Source organism: Sardina pilchardus, chromosome 1, assembly GCF_963854185.1.
Source record: "Sardina pilchardus chromosome 1, fSarPil1.1, whole genome shotgun sequence".
NCBI lineage: Eukaryota > Metazoa > Chordata > Actinopteri > Clupeiformes > Clupeidae > Sardina > Sardina pilchardus.
The window spans coordinates 45866003-45885835 of record NC_084994.1 but is presented as its reverse complement, the minus strand read 5'-3'; the positions used below and the strand labels follow the sequence as shown (position 1 = coordinate 45885835).

The 19833-nt window shown below is 45.6% G+C and overlaps 2 protein-coding genes and 1 long non-coding RNA gene across 4 annotated transcripts in view; 2 read left to right on the top strand and 1 right to left on the bottom strand.

The window, feature by feature from the left end:
• LOC134092952 (phosphoribosyl pyrophosphate synthase-associated protein 1-like) overlaps positions 1–3232 on the top strand; it is a 15331-nt gene extending 12099 nt beyond the window's left edge. For both annotated transcript variants that reach the window (XM_062546151.1, XM_062546159.1), the window contains 3 exons: positions 1235–1305; positions 1492–1638; positions 2316–3232. In XM_062546151.1, the coding sequence (XP_062402135.1) occupies positions 1235–1305; positions 1492–1638; positions 2316–2474 (377 nt within the window). In that variant the 3' untranslated portion in view covers positions 2475–3232. The remainder of the gene's footprint in view (positions 1–1234; positions 1306–1491; positions 1639–2315) is intronic.
• A 2719-nt stretch (positions 3233–5951) lies between these two features.
• LOC134092944 (ras-related protein Rap-2a-like) lies at positions 5952–7795 on the bottom strand. The gene has a single exon (XM_062546139.1). It carries the CDS (start codon positions 7484–7486, stop codon positions 6845–6847), a length of 642 nt encoding a protein of 213 aa, XP_062402123.1. The 5' UTR covers positions 7487–7795; the 3' UTR covers positions 5952–6844.
• A 227-nt stretch (positions 7796–8022) lies between these two features.
• LOC134080325 (uncharacterized) lies at positions 8023–9055 on the top strand. The gene is made up of 3 exons (XR_009939194.1): positions 8023–8039; positions 8412–8468; positions 8946–9055. It is a non-coding gene; the product is annotated as an uncharacterized LOC134080325 (long non-coding RNA).
• Positions 9056–19833: the final 10778 nt, after the last annotated feature.

Below are 19833 nucleotides of genomic sequence, written 5' to 3'. Positions count from 1 at the left end.
AAGCCCAAAAGAAGCGACCACGTAAAATACACGCCCCCAAAACCGCAACCCGCAACTTCACCGGAAAACAAGCCCAAGTCGCTTATAATAAGCGGACTCTGGCAACACTGCTCTCTCTCTCTCTCTCTCTCTCTCCTGTGGCTCTGAAGACCCTGGCTCTGGTCAGACGATCTCTGCATATTGAGCAGCCATGCTCTCAGAATCATGATTTGGTTTTGCCACAGGAGGTGGATAAGATAATTACTTCCCAATTGGCTCATTTCCTTCAGCTGGTGGCAGGGCACAGGCAGTTCCTGTTTCACCGTCATCCCTGTTTGTGATGGTGGAGCAACACTGCCCGAAAGAAGTGACGATAGTCTGCTATATAATATATATATAATAAAGTATCTATCTATCTATCTATCTATCTATCTATCTATCTATAGCCAACACACTCCTGCCCACACTTGAGCCATCAACTTTATTCTCAATTCAAGTCATTTCAGTGTTGTCAGAGCACCTTTAGAAGTCATATAAATAAAACGTATTATTGTTATTGTTATTATTATTATTATTATATTAGATAGACCTTTCTGATCACTGGACATGAGCACCATTATTCCACTTTATTAAGACGTCCAAAGCCAGATTCCTTTGTATGACCTGAGAAAGCTAGCTCTAACAAGATGGTGTTTTATTCTGGTCCATTTCCCCTGGGGGTAATACCAATTTGTTTCAGTTCATATCTTTTCAGACTTTTTGTCTTCCGTGCATGTTTCTCATGACTTCATTTGCAAGAGGCCTTATTTGGTCTTGTGCAAAAGCTGCATGAGGGAAGCAGTTTTGAATGGGCGACTGTGGAGTTTTTCAGGTCCACATGCCCATAGGACATTCTCATGGGCGATGCGCTAATCTGTTTGCATGGCCTGTTTAGAGTGGATCCTCCTCCTGAGTCTTCTCTTGTGGTCCTGCGTTTCATTGTGAGTCTGATACCAGTGCTTCAGAATCATTAGCTGCTGCTGGTGTACACAGCTATCACTAGTTGCTTGTTTTAAACTGAGCCAATTCTATGGTATCATAGCTGCAGGATCTTCTTTGACATGTGCAGTGGACTAATGCATTCTCACTGGTCATCTGGAATTTCATTTCGATTGAATTAACCTGACCTAATCAGCCCTTATGTGTTTGTGATTTGACGTTGTCAACGTTTTGTCTACTGTTCGTCTCTGAAAATTGTTTTTCTTTTGTGTTGCAGTGATGATGGCAAAAGAGAAACCTCCTATCAGTGTGGTGGGAGATGTCGGTGGCAGAATTGCAATCATTATCGTAAGAACGGTTTACTACATACTCTGTGAAACATGGCCACCGTGACTTAACAGTCTGAAGACATCCACAGTCACACAGACATTATTGTGAACTCCTTTGTCCTCAACTCTTGAAAGAAAGATAGCAAAACAAAGATTTATTATTTTAACTGCCTTTTATTTTTTAACATCATCACTTTGTTGACAGGACGACATGATTGACGACGTGGAGAACTTTGTGGCGGCTGCTGAGATCCTGAAGGAGAGAGGTGCCTACAAGATCTACATCATGGCCACCCACGGCCTTCTCTCTGCTGATGCCCCAAGGCTGATAGAGGAGTCTGCCATCGATGAGGTAAGGGGCTCTTGAATGCACTGCTTCATCCGTAGATGTTGATATTTATGATGCTTACAAATATAAACCTGGTTACTTGGCATTGGAATGATTTGGATTTTTCAATTATACCTGAATTTTATTGGATTTCTAAATCCTACGTCCATTCCCAATCACATGAAATCACATTAGCCTAAATTGAATTATACAAATTGCAGAATTACTAGTCACTTAAACGCTGTAACAAAAAAGTTTTTGAAAAACTGCTCAGGGTTCACCAGTGACAGGCGAGAGACACAGGAGGGCGCTGTTGAGCCACAAAATAGATTTCAGTTTTACGGAATACTTCAATAGAGGGAACTTGATCAGCTCAGACTTCCCCAAATGCAACAGTCCCATATTAGTCCCTGATAGTTTGTATCAGTACTGAATCAGCACAAACGTTACTCTCTTGTGGTCTTCTGTGGCTTTGCTCTGTGGAATAGAATTCAGTGCTGTCACTGTTCACTTCAACAATCCTTTAACCAATGGCCTCTCTAGCTACCATAGTTAGTGACAGGTGTATGTAATTCAACTTGCAGGAGCACACATTGGCGCATAAACACATCATAACATTGTTGCTCTATTACTGGAGTGATATTATTAGTTAGTTAAACACACTGTATTTTTCTCTCTCTCTCTCTCTCTCTCTCTCTCAGGTGGTGGTCACTAACACGGTCCCTCACGAGGTCCAGAAGCTGCAGTGCCCAAAGATCAAGACTGTGGACGTGAGCATGATCCTGGCCGAGGCCATCCGCCGCACCCATAACGGCGAGTCCATGGCCTACTTGTTCCGAAACATCACCGTGGACGACTGAGCCTGGCTTGAGGAGCCCAGACTGACCAGCCAGCAGGAGCACAGGAGGGACCAAGTGGCTGCCTGTTACCCGTCGTAACACACACACACACACACACACACACACACACACACACACACACACGCACTCTCATACTGCATATTGCTCAAGCACTACACTCTCGTACATGCTATATTTACTGTATGCAAATACAAGTACAAAGGCTTGCCACAGACCACAGCAGATACTTGTTTGGAACCCACCCACAAATGTTCACACGTATATGGACACGAACACAGACCCACACACTCATGACACACAGACACGTGGTCAAGATGCAGTCAGACCAAGGATCCAGCCACTCTTGCCTTCTATTAGTAATTCCTATTTCTCTATAGTTGTATGTTGGTGATCTCAAGACAACTGTGTTTGACTGTGTAGCATATGCAGACAAGACTGCACTCACATGCAGAAGCACATGTGAGATGACACTATTTTCCATGCGATGCAACTCGACTGCCTAATACAATGTGCTTCAACCATGCGTTGTCTTCTGAGATGTTCTTTGGGAAGTTGTATGTTCCTGTGCTTGATTGTATAGCGCTACACCGCTCAGCAGAAGCTAACTTGGTAGAGGGACACTAGTTTTCACAGCTTTTTGGAGGCCAAGCGTGGAATATTCTCCGTATGCCTGAATTTCACTTTGCCATTTTGTTTCATTTGTTTGTTTTAAACACAAAAAAAATACATTTAAAATAAAAATATATATGAGTTTTAAAGTAACCTCATTCCCTGGCTTATCCAAAGGTCCATATTCAAAGCTTATGACTTGCCTTAAGAGTACAGCACTGTCATGATTATACCCACTCCAGTATGCAGTTTACCTTTCTGGACATGGGTCCATTTTCCTTTATTTCCCTACTGTACTGTGACTGAGCAGCAAAGCAGAAGCTGTTTCTTCTTGTTTCCTTGTTTTTAAATAGACACCCATGAATCTTTCAACACCCAAGCGGTGGACAGTGTCTAAGGCAACACAACTTTACTTTGTGATCATAACAAGCTCATTTTGAGGTGGGGGGATTTGTGCAAGGCCATTAATGTGTAGATGTTACGGAGTTGCCCTGTTCTCGTTTCGATAGTTTGCCGTTTTTCAGTCCTCGTGCAGTCTTTTCTAGGGTGTGATTGTAATACTTGGTCGAATGACTTTCAGTTCCTCCTGATGTTTTTTTTTTAAATCATACATGTAGCCTTCACCTGTGTTTTGTCACGCACTTGTCCACTGTGATGTTCTGTCTGTGTTAGCTGAACAGCCTAGCCCCAGACAGGAGTTCCATTACCAGATAATGGACTTGGATCCACTTGTGTTCAGGGGGGTATTCCGAGTACGTGTTTTAGTGACAAACCTGGGTAAGTTAACTCTGAGTAAGTGGTAAACCTCCTAATAGAAGAGCTGTACAGCTTTATTCTAGCAAAACAATGTCATTGGGCTCTCATTGTAGGAGACTTACCACTTACGCTGAGTTAACCTTCAGTAGGTCTGTCACTAAACTACTGTACTTACCTGGAATACCCCTCAGGTTCCCAGCCCAGAAGCCTCAACCTAAACATGTCTATTCTCTATGCTACCACAACCCAGAGGCTTTCATCCGCCTTTTGGTTACAGTCCATTAAGATGGATTTATGTTTACATTCAACTACCATCAGCTTTTCTTCATGGTCCAATAAAGTATTTTTGCCCTCTTTTCTTACAACCTCAGTCTTTTTAATCACTTGTTGTGGTGTGTGATGTGTGCGAGACGAGTTGACTGATTGCTGACAGGTTAACATTTGCACTTGTAGTGAAACATTTACACTGTGTAGTGTGATTGATGATGTCGCATTCAGTCCAACCATGTGTCTGCTGACCTTACACCAAACAGTCGGTCAGCCAGCCGCACCCAAGCTGCCTGCACAACACGCTCGTAAGCTCATAAATCAACATACCCTACTGGCTTTTTTCCCACAACATGAGGGAGACATGAGGGGGTGTCAGTGCTCTGTCCGAAGTGCGATCACTTCAGAGTCGAGGACCCTATACTTGTTCTAAACTCCTCAGGCTTCTCTAAAGCAGTCTCTGTGGAGCTTTGACCAAGTCTAGGGGCAAAGACAGGAGTGAGGGCTTTGGACAGACACTTTAAAAAAAGAAGTGTTAGTTGTAGTGCATAGAAAAAAAGCATTTGCTTTTGCCCTCAGAGTTACAACTACAAAACAGTCCAAAATTATATGCTGTACAGTATATGCTTGTTGAGTGTTGACGTGTCAACGGAAAACCCTACTTCCCCAAAAGAGACTTTGCATATTGTGAAGCCAAATGTATATAACCTACACATATCTACACAATAATTATCTGTGTATACATCAACAGTAATTTTAGTTTTTTTTTTTATCTCACATACCTCGATGGCTGTATAACGTCCTCGTCTGTGTTGCCGAGCTGTAAGCGTGTAGGTTGAGGCTTGTGCAGCTGACTATTTAAACCCAGCTCGAAGAGGAACCAGACAGCAACGGCCCACAGGCCACTTCCTCGTGTGTCGGTAAGGAAACAATGCCCCTGGTATCGTAGTAGACGGGAAAGGGGAAACACATGGGCCTGTGTGGTGCCATGTGGTTTCTGTATCTGAGTGTGTGCTCAGAGGGTTCATTGTGTCGCCTTTGAAGGCACCCCCTCACAACATGTTATGTAGGCTATCCTATAGGCATGTTACTAGAGCGGTCAGTGTACAACTATATGTTTAGCTGTTGCACCATATTTGCATTGTTCAGAAAGTGGGGTTCATTGGGGGAAAAGGTTTTTTAAATACTTTTAAGTGACACCAAGGTCAGTTGCTTAAACAAATGGGCTACTCCTTCATGGGCTGTCCATTTTGTCAACTCAATTTATTATTTTAAGGTGAATGTCAAAGTTAGTTTGGTGCTTATGTTAACGACATTAGAACGATTATGTTTGGCCTCAAACTGGATGGTGTATAGAGACGTCAGATTTAACCAGTAGGTGGCAATGTCTTCTAGGCTATTTCATAGCCTATGTTTTATGTTTATCAACACTAAAGCGTAGTTCCTCAAAGTCTGCCATTGGTGGAATATGTTGATTAATTGAAAATGTCGATGTAGGTTTAATGGAAAAAAAAAATATGAATTGGATAGGTTTAAGGGCTTCAGTGTTCCGGGAAGAATCTGATCTATCTAAGGTAGGCTGTCCAAATGTCAACAGAACTTTCTCTCAAGAGCAAATAGACAGATGTCAGGTAAAGCCTAAAATGTTTGTCTAGTCATTTGTTGAAAGACCCACAGTAACCCTGCCTTAACTCGCTAAACAGCCCTTTATTTTCTCCACCCAGGGCAGCCTATGCTTTTTTCACGTGTAAATGTAAATGTCACCGTGATAACATTTGTCAACACGGCTTCTTCCTCGTGGCTGGACTGGACTGGCGCTAAAAATCAATACACGTGCGGTTATTTCGTCGTTTTTTTTTTAATTGTGTGAAGATCATTCCACATATAACAATCAATGCACGTTAACAGTTAATGATGATAGAAAAAAAACTAAAGCATATTTACACGAAACATTGAATTGGTTCAACTGTTGAATATATTATAACACTCGAAATGAAAGTGCATAATAGACATACGTCTGCAACCACCTCACTTACGTTTGGTGAAGTTCAATTCATGCTTTGACAACAATTTGAATTCAGACAGGACTAGTTCTGTAAACAATATCCTCCAGCTGTACAGATTCCACTCACTTTACACAAACATGTTCATGTTCACAACCAGGAGATGAACCTGGCACTTTTATCTTCTTTTTCAATAAATATAAGTATATGTTCACTTTGACAAACAGTCTTGAAGTCAAATTGCAAATGAACAAAATATACACATTCAAATTTAAAAAAAGGACATAAAAAAAAGCTCTTCATTGATCATGTTTTGGACACCAGAAGCGATCACCATGACTTGTGCAAAGGAGAAAACAAAGCATATGAAATGCATTTGCCCATTGAGGGCTTCTTCAGCCTGTACAGCCGTGCTCTCATGACACAGTTCACCTCGTGAGACGAGTCTTCTCTCCACGTGTTCACCTCTCTGCCCTCACTTCAGTGTCCCTCTCACCTGCACCTCTCCGATGGGGTAGAGCGACCTTGGACTCTGAGCACCACCGTCACCTCACCACCGTGAGCGTTCACCTGTCCACCTGAGGCTTTCCCCCCCAGAGTCTCGCTCTCCTGTGTGGAGGTGTCCCATCGTCCCCTTGCGGCTTCTTGCCCCCGGACGTCCTCCTCGTCTTCGTCTTCCTCCTCCTCCTCTGCCCTGGCTCCCTCCCTCTTGAGCTGCCCCCCACGGCCCCACCTTTACGAGACGGTGCAGCTGTTGGTCTTGTTCATGGGCGGCCGGAGGAGCCCGATGTCCTTGGGGAAGGTCTCGCGGCGGCGTCGGAGCGCCGGGCTCACCTGGCTGGGCAGGTGCGCCTGCTGGAGCAGCTCGCGGAACACCTCCACCACGTTGTCGTTCTCCTTGGCCGAGGCCTCCAGGAAGCTGCTGTTCCAGTCCAGCTCCACGGTGGACACCACGTCCTCGGACGCCACCTGCCGCTCGGTCTCGCGGTCCGCCTTGTTGCCCACCACCACGATGGGCGTGCACTTGTCCGCCTTGACCTCCAGGATCTCGTCGCGCAGGCTCTTGACGGCCTCCAGCGACTCGGGGTCGTCGATGGCGTAGACCAGGGCGAAGGCGTCGCTGTTCTGGATGCTCAGCTTGCGCATGGCCGGGAAGGAGTAGCTGCCGCTGGTGTCCATGATCTCCACGGTGACCTTGAGGCCGCCCACCTCGTAGTCTTTGCTGTGGAGCTCCTCCACGGTGCGCCGGTGCTTCGGCTCGAAGGTGTCCGCCAGGAAGCGCTGGATCAGGGCCGTCTTGCCCACGCCGGCCGCCCCCAGGAACACCAGGCGGAGCCGCAGCTGAGACTTGTCCTTCACGTCCATGTTGGTGGTCATCTGGCGTTGGGTTCTTCTTTTTTTTTTTTTTTTGGTTTTTTTATCTCAAAAAGGTCTTCTTCCTCTCTGTCTCTGCGTCTTGTCTGCCTTGTCGAGCCTTGTCTCTGTGCTGCTGAGATCTCTCTGTTTGTCGAGTGCAGAAAAACTCTGTCAAGCGGGCTGCTGCACTTGTTGAATCAGTGCTGCGTATTGAAGAGAAGTGTCTGGTGTAAGTCTTTCTCTCTCTCCAAGTCTCTTTCTCTCTGTCTTTCTCTCTGTCGTTGTCTCTCTCTCTCTCTCTGTGAGAACACTGCAGACCAGTTTGTCACAGGTGCGTGTGGAGTCAGGACAGAGCCCACGCTCCTATTTATGTGTGTTGTCAGTGACTACGGCTCCCTGCCCGCTGCCAACCCCCAACCAATCAGCTCGCAGCAGGGCACTGAGGCACGAGTCCAGAGGAGCCAATCAGAAGACGGCATGCAAATTGGACCAAGACTTGGTTTTTGCGAGGGAGGGAGGTCACAGGAAAGTGTATAAACAAGGGCTGCTGAGGCGTGGAGCAGGAGATATCCTGGTGTGTAATAACTTTTTTTTTTTTGCTGCATATCGCACTTTGCTTTTTTTTTATTATTAGATGGCAATGCGGAAAGATTTTAAGTTCAAATGGTTTATTTCGTTTTAACCTTCGCGAGTTGAATTCGTATTGGAGTGGAGCACATCAGAGAGGGAATGGTGACATATGATAGACTTTGATGTGTCATATCTGCAATGAAACGTTAACACAGACATATAGAACATAGAAGAAATGTCAGGCCTCTTTGTTGTTAAATTGAATTCCCATATCGATTATATACATTAGATTTCTCATATGTCAAAATTAGGTGCAGATACAGTTGTCAAAGTAGCAGCCACATTAATATTCAGGTCACTTCTCCTGTCCGAACAGTCAGCTTTGAATCCTGCTGGAAAAGGTTGAGGAAACCCGAGCGATAAAGCAGAAGTTGTGAGTAGAAATGTGTAGTTTGTGCTTTTTGCGATTTTTTTGACAGGAGATATATTTTAGCAAAACTTTTGTATATCACATAGTAAATAGTTCCACCTTGGTCTGGTTATCACTACTCAACTTTGAAACCATTTCTTCAAATCTCCCAGAGGGAACATGTTTGGCCAGAGTACAGAAAACATAACAACATAGACAACAAAAAAAAGTCTTTATATCTGCAACCGTAAATAGCTACATATGTTCTCTCCTATCTCTGTTTGAAATACATGGTTTGGAAGCAGCTATATGGCTGTATTTCAGCTGTGCACATTTCCTTGAAACTTCTCTTGAAAGTGATGTTCTGACAATTGATGTGCAAAGACTCAACGTGGCACCTAATCTGGGGGCCCTGTCTGTCTGTCTGTCTGTCTGTCTGCCTGTTTTTCTGTCTGCCTGTCTTTCTGTCCGCCTGTCTATCTGTCTGTCTATCTGTCTGAGACTGGAGCAGAGCAGAATTGTTTGTAGACGAGGCCCATGACAGCTGAGAGGTCCCTCGGGAGCCTGCCGTGTCACAGCCTCTACTAAGTCAGTGGCGATGTGGAACAGCACGGTGCGGCGCGGTGCGGCGTGGCGTGGCGCTCAGGGGGATGATATGGAGAGATGAAGGCAGCGTGAATATTCCTAATATCTTCTCTCTCTAAGTACACACTTGATGGATGGGGCTGATGGATATGTTTATGTATTCCCCCTCAAAGATTTATGCATTTTAGGAGTTTGCCTTGTCAAAGAACTCTGAGTTTGTTGATGTTTCTGAGTTGATGGGATTTAAAAGCTGCACCACCTTCTCATGCATGTTTATATTTTTTTGTCAGCATAACTTTGACCTTTCGTCCAGCTAAAATTATGACATCAAAGTAATAATGATAATAATAATAATAATTTGTGTAGCACCTTTCATACACAGGATGCAGCTCAAAGCTCAAAGTCATTCATAATTTACATACACCGTACAGTTGGGAATGATTAACTTGTACATATATTACCAGCATGCATTGTATACGTATGTGATGCGGATGAGATTGCTGGGGAGTGAAATTAGCTCCTGTACATTTGAAGAGAGGACATCAAACACTGTAATTTTATTGCCATGAAAAGCCACGCTCGGACTGTTTGTTGTCACATTCATCACCGTGATCTCTCTCATCTCCATAACTCCTTCAGCGTGTTCAACTCGTCATCCTCCGCACCCAAACACACGATAGGCCACACGTGATGTCCTCAGGAAGCTGTCCACTTCAGGGAGAGGTAGGAGGGGGCCCCCTCGCTTAGGGGGGCACCTCACGTTTAAGACCACGTTCCCCACCGTGACTTGGAGAGACGCGTCTGATGGTAAGGTGTGTGTAGCCAGGTGTCTGAGGTGTGTGTGTGGGTCCCATGTGTGATAGGACTGAATGCGACTGTGTGGGAAGATAAGTGTGAATGTACTGTACAGTGGATTTGGATCATTAGTGTGTGAACGAGTGCTGGAGCCCCCTGATGAATAATTATGACTCTGAGATGTGCTTTGCATTTGTCGTCATGACAAAGAGACAACAACAGCATTGGTAGTTAAAAGCTCCAATAAGCCGTAAAGATTTGGTCGTCAGATAATGTTAAGGCGACTCTAAACGTACGTCAGTGCTGTGTTATATTGAAATTATAGTATTTGTTGTTGTTGTTGTTGTTGTTGTATCTATGTGTAGTAGTAGTGTAATTTCCTTCTGGATCTATCTATCTACTGTATCTATCTATCTATCTATCTACTGTATCTATCTATCTACTGTATCTATCTATCTATCTAATGTATCTATCTATCTATCTATCTATCTATCTATCTATCTATCTAGTACTCTACATAATCTGAATAACATGTTTTTATTCATCTGGGTCATTATTTTATTGGCTTGAGTTATTGGGTCTCAAGAAAGTAAGCAAATGTCTGCAACAAACAATCCAGATGAATAGCTGCAGACGTACTGTACGCATCCTTTTTTACCCAATGTTCCCTCTCATTCTTTACATCATTATTTTATATCTGGAAGCAATGTGTACGTTTTGACAGCACGCTGTGCTCACTGCACCTTTTTTCCTTTGTCTACTCTTTGCATAGGAAGTGATGCGCGGGAGTGTGTTTCTTTGTCATTCAAGTGCACTTAAATGTCACCAATGTAAAGATTGTTTTGACTGTCGCTGATAGGCTGTCCCCAGTCATTATGTTTTATTATTCCCATGCTTTGAAGGCGATACCTGGAGGCGGTGGTGTTGTCCAAAGGCATTTGTTTCTCCAGGCTATTATTTCCTTTCTGATCGGAGGCGTTGTGTGTGTGTGTTTTCCACCGGAGCCTTGGGAGGAACACACACGGCACGTGCGGAGGACAATATGGCGCGGCAACGTATACAGTACACGCATCCACCCCGGCAGCTAAATATTTGCACTCCTCTGTTGTGATGGGTCGCACGTCCAGATAACAAAGCAGGAGGAGAAGGTCAGGACATGGTTGTGGACATGCTGATATGAGCTGGTGTATAGTGTACAGGCCCTATTGATGGGTGTGCTGTACTGCCAGGTGGTGTTGATCTGAAAAAGGCACATGTCTGTGATTCTCATCCACACACACATTGTCAAATTCAGCTGATTGCTATACAATTCATCACTTCAGGGGAAGTGTAATACGATCGACTGTTGAGCTCAGATAAAAAAAAAAATTATACCCCGTGTTATCAGTTTCCAGCACTCCGGGTACCCATACTGTAAATGCGGTGACTTAGCGTGTTGAAATGGACTAAAATGTATCTGATAACAAAGCAGGAGGAGAAGGTCAGGACATGGTTGTGGACATGCTGATATGAGCTACAGTATAGTGTATGGACAGGCTCTGTTGATATACCCTGGTGTATGGACAGGACCTGCTCTGTGCTGGCGACCCTTAAGGTGTGCTGTAGCCTACTGCCAGGTGTTGTTGATCTGAAAAAGGCACGTAGGTCTGATTTTCATCCACGTACACTTTTGTCAAATTCAGCTAATTGCTATACAATTCATCACTTGAGGGAGAATCGACTGTTGAGCTCAGATGTACTGTAAAAATTTGAATGAATTTGAAGCCATTATGTTAAGGTAGAAGAACTACGTAGTGTTGCTTTAAATAATTTGGGCTCACTTTGAGGAACTGCACTATGGCGAAGATATTCATGAATGGACATGACAAGACACTCACTGACCAGTGCTAACGGAGAGATGTGACACTTCGGTAGCACTGGTCAGATTGATCTCCATGCCTGGACATCTCCTTTGCTCTCGAGTGTGCTTTCTCAGCAGTGGAGGAGCCCCGTCTCCCTGCGTTAATTGTGTTTACAAATGCCCTGTTTGCTGGCCGTCTGTTCCCCTTAGAGACCTCCCTGTTGCTGTGAGTCTCGTAGCGTTAGACTGCGCGGCGGTCGAATGAAGCCAGCAGCCCCGCATTGGTCAAAATGGCAGATGGGCGGAAGGGGGAGGGAGGTTAATATGGGCACTTCTTTTGGGATGTTCTTCTGCCCCCAATGTGGCTGAGCTGAACTCCCCATGCTCTTTTTTTTTAACTGCCCCGGGCCCATTTTATTTTTATGTATTTTATTTATTTATTTATCTTTCTTGTGGAAGGGAGGAGGCAGGCACTCAGCCCTCATTTGCTGCCTACCGAAAAAACTATATGTGAGAGGAGATGACAAAAGGAAGATGAGACAGGGTGACCGCATCCACACTGACCCCGGGTCAGTCTGCCTCTAACACAGATGAGTGCCTCTTGGCTGGGCAGCTTCACTCAGTGTCATGTCTGCTCTCATTCACTTTGCTACGTTGGGAATGATCGGGATCATCATCATAAGAATGAGGTCTGCCTCTTTGAGCTTGTTCTTAATTAATACGGTCCGTATTTTACTCTGCTCTTTCAATATGGTCTCTAATTATCCTCCATACCAATTGACACAACCTATAGACGTATACATTAAACTAATGTACAGTAAATATGAATGTGAAAGATTAAGATTCAACAAAACACGTGACTCCGTCGGTGGTCTACCAGAACAGAGAGAGAGAGAGAGAGCTGCTCACTGTTTTTTCCCAGTATTGCAGAAATAGTGAGTAATTGTGTAATTGTGAGAGTGAAACAAGATGACTTCATCTGCACATGACTGCGTGCACAAAGACAAGCCCTGTAACTGAATACTGTAATCATTAGTCAATCAACAGGATCACATACATTCCAATCTTGTCATGTATTCCATTGCCTTTTTAGCTTCATCTTCGCCAGTCTGCATGGAATGCATTACTCAGCTGATTTGCTTCTCATGAATGGAGACACTTCATCGGCGTGCACTGGCGAGGAAGGGATCCTGTTTATCCAGTGTTGATAACAATCTCCTCAGACTGTCATCATGATGGTGTTGCGGTTGACAAATGCTATGTTGCCCTGCCTGCCGTTCCATGGAAAGGGCTGAAACAGGGTTGCTTGATCTTAGCGTGGGTTATGACCAGCTTTATTTACATTCTTATATTCTGCCTTTCCATGGAATCAGGGCGTACTGTAAGTCGTGATACCCAACCAATGAATGAAAGAGAACTATTCATTTTATGATGATTGACCTCCGCTCATCTACTGTAAACAAACACTCTCACACACACGCGCACACACACACACACACACACACACACACACACACACACACACACACACACACACACACACACACACACACACACATACACATTGTGTGTCTCTCTCTCTTGCACGTACACACACGTTTACACTGGAACACGATTCCAGTCATCAAAATCATGGGACTTCTACGTGGAAACACATGCAGAGCTATTCTCCCCGTTTGCACTGGTGATTAGGCAGGCCACGCTTCAAGAAGCACAAACACCAGGCCCTTGTAATTGCACCTGAAAATCGAACCGCAGCACGGCTCTTCCTGTAAATGAGAGGGCAAAACAGACTGATAAACAATAAACGGGCCCATATCGACGGTCACGTGACGGATGTTTGCTAGGGCTGGACAGACGTTTATGGGAAGTGACCGCTGGATTTCCACGTCCACAGACGCTACGGACCCACTCAGCAAGACGCGCGGACGATAAAGCGGCCGGCAGACACGAGGAGGAGGAAGAAGAGGAGTGTGTTTGTTTTCGTCCTGAGACACGAGGAGGAAGAGCAGTCTGCTTGTTTTTATCCTGAGTTTATGGTTGGGGGGGCGGGTGGAGGGGAAGGGGGGTTGTTTTGGAAGTGCAGTTAGATGGAAAGGCGCTGGCAGGACACCAGTACAAAAAAAAACGGCTCTCTAAATCCAGACTTGACTGGCGGGGATTTTGAGAAGTTGGTTTTTAAGTCTCAAAAAGACTTTTTGTTCACTGATGCCGTCCGCCACTCTTCCCCTCGTCTCTCTCTTTGCCAGGACTCACTCCCTCTTCTTTTTCTTTTTCTTTCTTTTTTTTGGACGGCTGATGTGGTCTGACGGGCCGTTTTCTGTCTTGTCATTTCTCTCCCTCCCTCTCTCTATCCCTTTCTCCCTCCCTCTCTCTATCCCTTTCTTCCTCCCTCTCTCTCCCCCTCTCCCTCTCTATCCCTCTCTCTCCCTCCCTCTATCTCTTTCTCTCTCTCCCTCTCCCTTCCTCTCTTTCTTTCCCTCTCTCTCTATCCCTTTCTCCCTCCCTCCCTCTCTCTTTCTTTAAAGAGTGGCTTAGATGAAGCCGGAGGGCGGTGGGCCATGCAGGCTCATGCTCTGTGCTCTAATTTCCTGACTGCACTAAGTAAGTAGGTCTGTGGCACCACAGGGCAGGGCTACCCATACCACTACAGCCTCTCAGATGCAGGCAGAGACGCGTTAATTAAAGATGGAGCCGCGCCGCTCTCCGAAAGGGCCGACGCAGTCCTGCAGGATGGGCTCAGCGTCGCTCCATCTGGGACACAGACCCCTACCAATACCGATTCGCTTCCTAATTGGTGCCTCGTTTCCCCTTCTCACATACACACACACCAACACACACAGACACAAACACACACACACATTCACACACACTCACACTCACACAGACGGACACACACACCAACAAACACAAACAGACACACACACACTCGCACACACATAGACACACACAGACAGACACACACGCACACACAGACACACACACACACCAACACACAGACACACATGCACAAACAAATGCGAGCACTCAAGCAAATGCAAACATACACACACACACACTGTGCCTCTCACATACACACACATACACAAACAAATGCAAGCACACAAACCAATGCAGACACACACACACACACACACACACACACACACTACTCCGAGCCCTGCTGGGTTGCTGCTGATGCCTCTCATCAGGCCGGTATGGCAGCCTCATGACTTGCTGACTAATGAGCCCAGCTCAGCCCCCCAGGGTCCTGGTGCCCTGTAGATGCACCAAACCACTACACTACACTACACTACACTGCACTGCACTGCACTGCACCGCACCGCACCGCACCACACTACACCGCACTGCACTGCACTGCACTGTGCCCAGAACCATCAGGTGCCCGTCGCCACGCACTTTATGCGCCGATCCGCCGGGAGACGAAAAGTGACTTCATCGTCTGCTCCCGGCAGGATGTGGATGCTAAGGTGCCATCATTTTTTGGTACAAAAGTGGAGACGGTTCTCTTCCCACCTCATTTTGAAGGAACTCTAAAAATGTAAAGGGGCTAATTATTCCTGTGTGGGTTTTTGAAAAATGATTATCATTTTACATTTTTAAAGGCAGAACACGCCTCTATTTTGGCAGGAAGTTTATTTCATTTTGACAAGAGAAACAACATATTGCACCTTGCATCACTGGATCAGCAGGTTAGGGCATTTGTCAGAAGACTGCATACAACAGTCCAAACGTGTAAGAGGACGTCCCGGCGGTATCATTGTAAATCTTCATTACAAATGTGGCTTCTGTGACCTCAATGTCTCTAGTGAGGTTGAGGGGCTGCGCTGTGGTCATCGGGGGCTGACATAAGCCCAGATCAAAGCGGTCAGGTGCGTCACAACTCACCAGCCTGACCCATGAGTCACACTGGCCAGTGGAGACTCGCTTCAGAAGGGTGTCTGGTCCAAAACTCGTTTAATCGTTACGGAGAAGAGGCCTCTCGGATTGTCATGTTAATTAAGGCGAGATTCTGCACAAAGGCTTTTTTTGGGGGGGTCTCTGAGGGAAATGGGGTATGTGTGAGTGTATGTGTGTGTGTGTGTATTTTTGTTTGTGTGTTTGTGTGTGTCGTGCGTCTGTGTGTGTGTGTATTTGTGTGTGTGTTTTTGTGTGTGTGTTTTCGTGTGTGTGTGTGTGTGTGTGTGTATGTGTGTGAGTGCGGTTAGGGCGAGCGTCAGATTTGGCACAAGAGCGACGGCGGCGTGGGCCTGTGAGTCAGCCCTGTCAGATGGGCTGTCAGTCCGCGTTAAGCCTCTGCGGAGCGGCGCCAAGCTGCCACTTCCCATTCCGCCGCGGAGGAAAAAAAACAACAGCGGCAAAGAGTCCAGAATGTTCCGGTGAGTGTCTCCGGCTGGTCCTCACCCCTCCCACGCTCCTACTGTATCGGCAGGTGTCGCCGGACCTGACTGTATCGACGCGGCCCTGTCGCGCGACATGTGCGCGTGGCTCATTAAAGGTCGACTCTCCCTCACGGCGGCCATTAAAGCTGCTCCGTTTTTTGGTCGAGTAAAAACGAGAGGGGCCTGGCCCTGCGGCGGCGTTACTCTGTCAGCTGACAGCGGCGCAGTGGGCAAGCGAGCCGCTAATGCGCTCTGACACGTAGCCCCGTGCCTATGCCAGTCCTCCGAGACGACGTGGGCTAGAGTGCGGGTATTGGATTAAACAATTACGGCTGGTGTGAAAGAGGTGGTGCACTGTGGAATGCGGCACTCTGCATCAAATACGGAGAGATCAGATCACACAGTTTTAAAATGGATATTCATGGCAGTGGAGTTTCTAGAGTTTTTAATTCTTTTTTTTTAACATGGCTTGACTAGGGTGGGCCACTAGTTTCATTGAAGCAAATTTCAAACAAACATATTTACATTTGTTTGGAACATGATCACAATAATTCATGTGTGTGTGAGAGAGGGAGAGAGACTGAGAGAGAGTCTCTGTGAATGAGAGGGCAAGTGTGTCACAAAGGGAGATTGATGGATTATAAAAAATCTGTAAAATGGCCTCCCAATTCTGTTTTTCTACTGTCATAAAAGACTGACATAGCCTAGATTTGTTAAAGTGACCTTTTTTTGAGGCTAACCAAGCTAATTACAAGGTGTATTTTAAGAGAATTGGCAAAAGCTCGGAAGAGATAAAAATAATGCCCCACCTGTTTTGCATTGCCTTGTGTAGGATATTACCGTTATTCTTGGTAATGAGAGGAATCTCTTGACAATTGATCAAAACGGCATTTAAAGAGCATGACTCTCTAAATTAAAGAAAGTTTTATTTATATAAGTAAGTGGATCAGAATTATATGTCGTTTTCCGCCCCCTCTTTTTTCACTTTTCATTGGGTGGGCCAGCTGTCAATCCAGGTGGCATTGGCCCACCCAGGCCCTTCTGTGGCCCCACCCCTGATTGACAGGCCATGAGTTTATCAAAAGTCAACCTCCCAGTCGATAGTGAATGATATCGGGGCCGAGCTCCACTTTCTGGTCAGTTTACTGTAATGTGGAGCTGGGTGCGTCAGAGCCACGGTGTGGACACTGGCTGGCAGTAAGAGTGTGTGAATAATTGTAGGTGTTAATCTCTGAGTAGGTGATCTTGCGTAATTCGCCCTACATATCTGCCCCACATTTTATTCCTCCCACAATAACAGCCTATTGTGGAGAGCTCCTAACGTTCCACTTCAGCCCAGTCATCCTACCCAAATGCAGACATGAGAGTGAGTGTTAATGCTCATGTTTGAGTGTGTGTGTGTGTGTGTGTGTGTGTGTATGTATGTGTGTGCATGTGTGCGTGCATGTGTGTGTGCATGTGTATGTGTGTGTATGCATGTGTTCGTATGTGCATGTGTGTGTGTGCGCACGTGTGTGTGTGTGTGTGTGTGTGTGTGTGCGTAGCAGGAACCCCATGTGCATGTGTCACTGGCCTAAGACTACCCCATTAGAATGTAGAGTGTGCCGCTGCAGAAATAGGTCTTGACCCAGAATCCAAAGGCTGATGTGTCATGCGGAGGCTCGTGTGCAGGGAATAAATTCAGAGGAGACAGAGGAGTCGGGAAAAAAAGAAATATCACTCTATGTGGAAATGAGGGACCCACGACGAGGGCAGAACCAACTAAACTTTCACTGTGCAAAAGTTCAGCGCTCGAGTTGCGTCGCAGGCGATGAGCCACACGAGCTGGTAAATGGCACGACCGCCGCCTTCGCTCGACAATCGCGGGCGTCTCTCCGCGGCCACGGCTGACTGCGGGGCACAATAAGTCCAAAATAAAACATCTCTGGAGCCTCTGCTCGCTCAGACAGATTTGGGAACCCAAAATGTCATGCTGAATGTGTCTGTCATGGTTCAGCAATGCTTGTGATATTAACGAGGCATTAAATATGGTGGACACTAAGAAAACGTGACAGTATTCCTGCACACTCCTAATATGAATTAAGACACAATCCAGATAGGCTACCCATATAAGTATATATACATGTAGAACAGATATGTACTGAACGTATATGCACAGTTCTAAACATATTTCTAATGCAATTACAAAACTTGGAGAGCACAGTGCTATGGGTGTGAGTGGGGCCTGTGATGGAGTTTACTAATGGACTCACATGAGGTGCACAGGGCGTAGCTCTGGCTTATATGATCTGGACATATGGGGTGGGTTTGTTAAGCATATAGGATAGACCATAGATATATATACGTATATGTATACTGTATATATATGTCTATGTATATATGTCTATGGGATAGACACTGTAAAAAGGATAAACACAAATGGAGAAAGAAGCTTGTTTGCTTGCACAAAAACTTGCAGTACAATCTGTACTGAACTGTGTGTGTGTGTGTGTGTGTGCACGCATCTCTGTGCGTTACTCATCCCGTGTGTACACTTAGAGCAGACAGCCCATGGGAAGCCCGCCAGCAGCAAACACCGGGGCGGCAGCTAAAGCAAACGAGCACACCCCTCATTTTATCAACCGTAACTTCACAGAGCCGTGTACACAACAAACTCCAATTATTGCGAAATAATAACTCGAAGTACCTCAAACAAAACCAACGGATGACGGATTTAATGTAAACATGAGATAGTGTGTGGTGTTGACATAACCACTGAAACGGAGTATAATTCTGTAAGTGCACACGGGAAGATGATTTTATCTAGAAAGACTGATATCAGATAAAGTCTTATATATATAGACACAGTACATTTTAACCTCCCTGAAAACATATTGGATCATTTCAGCATAACTAGGTCAACTATGCATGAGCACTGTGTTACAGCATCATCTCCCAACTTTCATAAAGGAAGAATGCCTACTGTGGAACTATAGTTTTATTAAAACATTTTTTTTTTCAACTCTTTATTTTTTAATGTATTACTTTTATGGAAATTGTATTTTTTTGCATCATCTCAGTGATTCTCTCAGGGCGCTGGGGTCAAATGAGGGCGTGTGCACAAACTTGGAGCGTTGCCATCCATCGACTGTGATCGTTTTATTATTGTTCTCAGAAAATATCTCCTTTTCATCATCTGCACAGAGAAATGTCTCCTTGTGACCCATATTTTGTAGCTCACTCTCAATCACTCTCTCAAAAATGGCCTCTCTATACTTTCAACTCGATCGATGACAAAGTTTTTGCAGCTCTTCTTCGGCTGAATGCTTGGAGGAGTTTGTGCTCTCTGGAGCTTTGTTAGCAAGACACCTTGTCTCCACCTGTCTGCAGCGTGCACTCCATCCGTCGCTCATAAAACAGCCCTGCTGTAAAAGCGGCGCATCTGACTGACCGGTCAGTGTGATGCGATGCGATGTGATGATAGTGACCACTGCGCTGTGGCAGGTGACCCCTGGTGTCCGCTGAGGGCCGGTCAGCGTGCGACTCTTCCCCGCTCGCTCGCTCGCTCCTTCCATCCATCCGTCTGTGCCGTCGGAGAAGCTGCCATGTCGCGCCACTGACCCAGTTTGGAGAGGAAGGCGTGGGAAGAGGGGGAACGCTTCTGCCATCAAAAAGATGTGTGTGTCTGTGTGTGTTTGTGTGTTTGTGTGTGTGTGTGTGTGTGTGTCGGTGGGCTGGGGGGGGGTGGTGGAAGATTTTTGTTACTTAAATTGATTTATTTCTTGCTTATCAGTGCGGTACAGGGGAG